Source organism: Nanorana parkeri, unplaced genomic scaffold, assembly GCF_000935625.1.
Source record: "Nanorana parkeri isolate BGI_ZX_2015 unplaced genomic scaffold, ASM93562v1 scaffold1402, whole genome shotgun sequence".
Classification (NCBI taxonomy): Eukaryota; Metazoa; Chordata; class Amphibia; order Anura; family Dicroglossidae; genus Nanorana; species Nanorana parkeri.
Window position 1 is genome coordinate 35,280 of NW_017307670.1, and position 6,121 is coordinate 41,400.

General features: G+C 41.4%; 1 protein-coding gene across 5 annotated transcripts in view; it reads right to left on the reverse strand.

Annotated features, from left to right (window-relative positions):
- Window positions 1-1,942: 1,942 nt before the first annotated feature.
- GALNT13 (polypeptide N-acetylgalactosaminyltransferase 13) overlaps window positions 1,943-6,121 on the reverse strand; it is a 219,951-nt gene continuing 215,772 nt past the window's right edge. For 4 of the 5 annotated variants that reach the window (XM_018569808.1, XM_018569807.1, XM_018569811.1 and 1 more), the window contains one exon: window positions 1,943-2,426. In XM_018569808.1, the coding sequence (XP_018425310.1) occupies window positions 2,286-2,426 (141 nt within the window). In that variant the 3' untranslated portion in view covers window positions 1,943-2,285. Of the gene's footprint in view, window positions 2,427-3,702; window positions 3,867-6,121 lie in introns of those variants that run through there. The other variant, XM_018569810.1, reaches the window with a different exon arrangement.

Here is a 6,121-nt window from a genome sequence, read left to right on the forward strand (position 1 = left end):
ATTGCTTAAGGCGTGATCAAGGGGGATTCCACACCCCTGAAATGCATTGGATATGCATATCTTCTTGTTGCAATTTGTGAAAGCCAATAAGGTTTTTTTGGACTCGTGAGAAAATTACCTAGTGTTCCTCAGTCAAGCTCAAGTGTAATACTGAGACAAAGGAAGCAAAGTTAAAAAAGGAGGCAAATATACATATTGCATAATTATAACAAAAGAAGAGTTAAATATTTAGATTCTATTATAAGCTCAGCCATTAAGGGTCTTTTTTCAGATATAATTCCACCTATCTATGGCCTTAATTTCATTTGAGGTTTTTTAATCTTTTAGTCGCACTAGATAAACCCTTTTAATAAAAAAAAAACACACTTCCCTTTTAGCACACTAAATTTAACATGTCATGTTGCCAACAAAGTAGTAGTCATTGTCAACAAGAGGTTAATTCTATACAGTTAATGAACATTTTATGTTTAGCCGAGCCTTTAATTCTCACAAGGGTGATTCTTTTTAAAAGATCCATATTTACTCTTGCAAAAGGTAAGGCGATAAAGGAAAGTAGGCCACAAAGCCAAGGCTGAAACAGGCACATATGTTTACTTGTCACTGTTCGTTGACCATCGTCTTGAAAGTGGTAGCAGTGGATTTAGTACTGACATTAGTCACCATGGTAATATGGAGAGCAGAAACTTCTCTGTTGTCTACAGCTCTATCCAAAATTAAAAATAATTGTCTGGATTGAACTTTAGAGGGTGAATCTTGAATACTGCATCCAAGAACACAGTTGAGATGGCAGCTTCAGGAGGATGATGTAAAACCAACAGCTTACAGATCTCACCAGTTATCCAGTCAGGTAAATGCATGTATGATGTCTTTAGAAACAAACTAAAGGGTACCCAACACTAAATCGTGTGTGGCACATAATTGTCTTTTAAAATGAACCCAGTTTGAACCGCATAAAGTAAACACATACGCTTACAGAAAATATTAGTAGGTCTTTGGGATGTGATGTTTAGTAAATTTGCTACCTTTGTCATCCGGTCCAGCCAGTCCTTTAAAAATTTGCAACACTGGTAACAGTAATTTTTGCCCCTCTTCTTACAGCTGCTTCCGTTTTTTTGGTGACCTACCCAGTTAAAGTCAACTAGCAAGGATTCTCAAAGCTGACGTTCCACTTATAGCTACTCCTGTCCCCCCGACTGCCTCACCAACTGGGAAGACAAGATGGCGGCATCTAACCTGACTTCTCTAAAAAGTTTAAAGCCAAACTGAAGTTTAAATCAGCTAAATACATTCCTGGTGCACCAAAGTAGAAGGTGTGCGGAGTCTTACAGTTCATCTTCTTTAGAAAGTAGCCACAGCCTAAGTAGAAAAGCCTGTCCTCTGACAGCATGATGGAGAGAAGAACCCTTACTCTCTAGTGGTCTCTTTGCAGAAGTCTGACACACCCCCAGCTAGGTCAGAACTAGGGCTCTCTAATCAGCAGTGAGCACAGGTTTTGATGATTGCATAACCACAGGTTTGCCTCAGTGCGGGGGAGTGTCAGGCCTCTGCAGAGAGATCACTCCTTCCACACAGAGAGCAAGGGTCCTTTTCTACAGCATGGTAGCAGGAGACAGGCTTTTCTACTAAGGCTGTGGCTGCTATATAAATAAAATGAACTGGGAGATGTTGCAACCCTGTTCTTTTTGCACACCTGGAATAAATTTAGTTGATTTAAACTAAAAGTTCAATTGCGCTTTAAGTAAACCAGTGGTCCGTGTACATCACCATAAGCTTATTAAGCAGCATGTGGCCTCATGAACCCTCTGCTACTATTTGCCTCACCAGAGAGTTAGAATATGGGTTTGTTTTATCTATGAGCTTATTCAATGGCCTGTTTGAATGTATTATTTGACTAGACTTTTCCTGGTTCACCCCCATATTTTATAGTAAAATATTGTTTTCCTTTTTTTATCCAATCCTTTTTTTTCACGTAAGTTTATCTGTGACAAATATAGTTGTTTTCAGGACAGGATGATTATGTACAGCTTCCGCTCTTCCTCTTTGTTCTCCTGTAAACTGGCACAGTTCGCAGTCGGGCCTGTACAGTCATGTATTGTTCGTGGAAGAAAAATTTGAAAAAGTTCTATTTCTGTCCTCCCAGCTGAATTCAAAGAGGTTTTCAATTATTTCACGTCACTGAGAGTCTGGAAGGTGTTATATTCCATTCAAGTGTTCGTTGAGTTGATAATTAAGGTCTGTAGACTCTGCAAAATGTTGGGGGCCGCTTGGATAACCATCGCGGAGGTTTAGGAGTTTAAGGTCATGTTACGCAGAAGCCACTGTTGGGATCGGCTTCCGTTGCACTCTTTCATTGTTGGGACCATTTTGTCCTCTTCTGATGGTTCATCCAAGCACTGGTTGCTGTTGATATGTCTCAGGAAAAAATGCTGTAAACATAGCAATAAGGTTAATGAAGGTTGACTACAATACAGATATTTATATAACTGCTTAAGCACAATATCCTTTATAATAAATCAATAACAAAAATATCAGATTGAAACAATCTAGTATACCATTTTTAAGAGTGTAAATCCATCTATTATTGTTTGCCCGATCAGTGAACCTGCATTCGATATGGCTAGTCAGGTAAAAGAGAATTTCCGGTAACCATGTTATTTTCAACTAAAATACACTAAAGTTACCACACTTCATATTGTTAACCGGTTACAACGGCATACTATGTGAACTGGCCGCATGGAGCTCTCACCATGATGACCGGGCTCCATGACTTTCAGTGACTTATAAAATCGATGTCACTGTGCTAGTTTAGGTGCATTTCAGCCAGACCAGTCATTATGCAAATGGTACTTTCCCAAGAGAGTCAGGTGTGTCTCCATAGCATCCCCATCCATTTGTTGTCACAGTTTTTTACTCAGCTTGAAGCAAAAAGAGCACTGATATGGAGTGTGGACAGGGAAGAAAGCATGTGATGATTGACAACTGGCAACTGCCTGAATGCTACAAATTTACTCCCAGTGCCTACGCTGAACACTGGAATCCAGAATTATAGCTAAAGACTAGGGGCCATCCTTTATTATATATAATGAAATCTGTGTCCTTCTTTCATGTGGAATTGGCCAAAAGGTGGCTCCACACATTATAAACCAAATTGATTTAAAATTCTGCTGAACCTGTCGCAAAATTCTTAGTACAATAGCCTGCAGGGAAGGTTCTTCCACCCAAAGCATGAAGTAATGTTCTCTTGCTCAGTCCACGGGCTGAAATAAAATGAAACAAGTATGTATAGTCTAAAGCTGAGTATACACTGTTAGATTTTCATACTAACGCTCATGGTTAGCCTTTCAATAATATCATCAGAGACTTGAGGAATGTCATTCAAAATTTTGTTTGATTTTAACATTTAATTTTGGAATGTGTGGAGTTTCCCGAAAGAAAACCACATTCACTGTCTTGTTTTTGTGTGAAATATTTTCCACCCTGCTCCTTTGTTTTCCTCCATGGTTGAACTCAATTGTCCATTTGACCCCATTAGCTGTTAGAAAATTGAACGAACATTCCAAAAACAATTTTTTCAAATAAAATTCTACTGGTGTATGGCCAGCTTTACACGGCAGTTGCCAAGAGATTGCTGCATTATACAGTATATAGTCTGCATCAGGAAGCGCTCTATAAGGAATAGCACCATAGGATACCAACCTCTGAGAGTTGTCATAGAAAGTAATCAGTGGGACTGTAAAAAATGTTTCTAAAAACCTCTCGCCTGGTATAGTTTCTAAGTATCCACGTTTGGCTCTTGCTGCCAGTACAGTACTCCACAGTAGGGCCGTAAGTGCCATCCTCTATGTGACTTAAAGTCAAACATGATTGGGTTATGATATGAAGAAATGAATGGGTCTGTGCAACAGAAGAAACAAAACAAGTGAAAACAAAAACGTGAAGCATGATTAATGCGTGATACATGTAAAGGATGTTCAAGAGGACCTGCACTTGTTAAAAGAAAGCTACGTTGAGCTACGTTGAGAGTATATGGAGATTGCCAGTGGTGACATCTGCTTCTGCCTATTGTGCTGTATATTCTGGCAAAGGCTCCTTGAGTTTTTGTAGTCCAATAAATGTCAATGGATTTAAACTATAGAATGCAAATGTAATCACTTTAAGGGAGGGTCCCCCTAATGCCATATCTGGGGATCTGAGCCTTTTTTATCTGTGATGTCACCACAATGGAACCAGTAGACAGCTGACAGAATTTTGCTGCATTTGCACATTTATGTATCAGGGCTTTTAATCACTCGCCTAAGCAGAGTGGACAACCGAGCTGGGAAAGTGTGCACAAGCATGTTTACTAGGTACTGTGTATAAAGTGACAGGTCCTCTTTAAAAAGCAAGCTCACCTTTATAGCATACCTGTAAAATGGTTGCTGTACATTACACATTTTCTTAGTTATATTTACTTTAATTCCCTTTTCAAGATTTTGCACTTTGTGGGGTCCTCTTGGCCTCTCCCAGTATTTGAGTTTTTACTGGTTGCCATGGATGATTTATATGCAATACTGCTCTGATGCGTACAGTGCAAAGTTGCTGCTGGAGTCACTCCAGCCCAAATGTAACCACCAGTCATGCATAATGCAACTCACAGCAGCCTTCCAAGAAAAGCAGCATCTGCCTGTATGAAGACAGTATTTTGTACATTAGGGCCCATCCACATATGGGGAATGAAGTATGTATCAGCATATGTTATGTGTAAAGGTGAACTTACGCATTAAATACAGTAGGGTCCCACATGGATCATTTTATCCATGGATTTTATGCTTTGCATGGCAATGGCATAGTCAAATCAATCACATTAAAGAGACACTGTCATCATCTTAAAACACTGCAGGTAAAAGCATGGACATAATACCGTTTTTAAATGCTTGCTTGCAATGTTTTTCTTTTACATAAAAGATTTTCTGATCACTTTTAATGTGCCAATGAATGAGCTAAAATATTTGACTGCTCCAGGTACAGTAAATTACCTAGCACAGCCCCCTCCTTCCTTACATGCCATACCCCTCTCCTCTTCTGGGTGTGACTAATTACTTTCTGTGTTGGCCCAGATTATCCACTCATCCCTTTACCTCCCTGCATAACCTTTTATGTAGCAACCAATGAAGGGGGGGGGGATACTATAGGATGTCACCTTAGTGACATCTCTGATAGCTGATGACATCATATCCAAAATGGCAGCACCCAGCAGCAGTCTCAGGGCTTTTGGATGGCTACACAAGGGAGGCTTTTACAAGTGAATAACATAATAACATGCTTGTAGGTAGGTGCAGTATGGCCAATGGCCACTAGAGGCCCCCATGGGGCCCTGGAGATAGATGCAGCTCTGGCCTGGGAAGACTCTGTGTTCCAGGAGAGTTGATATATAGGGGGCGCCCGAGAGGGGAAGGGGTTGAGTTCATAGGAGTACAGAAGAAGTCTAAGACTGTCTACAGAGTCTCTGGAAAGAGACTGTTTCTTGAATATAGGCTGGTCCATGGGAAGGACAGGACCAGGCCTAGGACTATGTAGAGCTACAAAGATTCCCTAGTTTCCCCACAGGGGGAAACCCACCGTGCTAGGACTGACAGGGATGGGATTCCGGAAAATAGTGAAGTGCTAGAAGACTGACGATATTTGCCAGTGGGCCTATGGCCGAAGTAAGTCGTGACTCTGGGCTGCACCTGGGCTGATGTACCTCTCTCTCTAAATTGTATCACCATGCAAGTAACAAGAATTGTGCCGTCATCCCACCCGGGGGTGGCTGATCGTATGCTTTGTTCTGTTTATGCTTTCAAGTAAAACCAACAAAAAGACTATCTGTGTGGACTGGTTCTTCTCCCTCCAACCTTTTTGAAGGTGGGGTTCTACCGGAGTGTGATGTTGGACTGTATCGTGGCTGTAACCATCTGAGGAGGGTAGGTGTGCAATGGGGCTATGCCTGACACGGGGTGCCATTCATGGTGGCCTTTCTCCCTAAGTGGGCGGAAGCGCCGAAGACCGCAGAGGCGGTTGAAGCCATGAGGCCCTGTGTACGCAGTACTACACGTGTGGGAGTGTTTGCACGAGGCCAAGGCCGTGGCCCCTGACCGTGGGG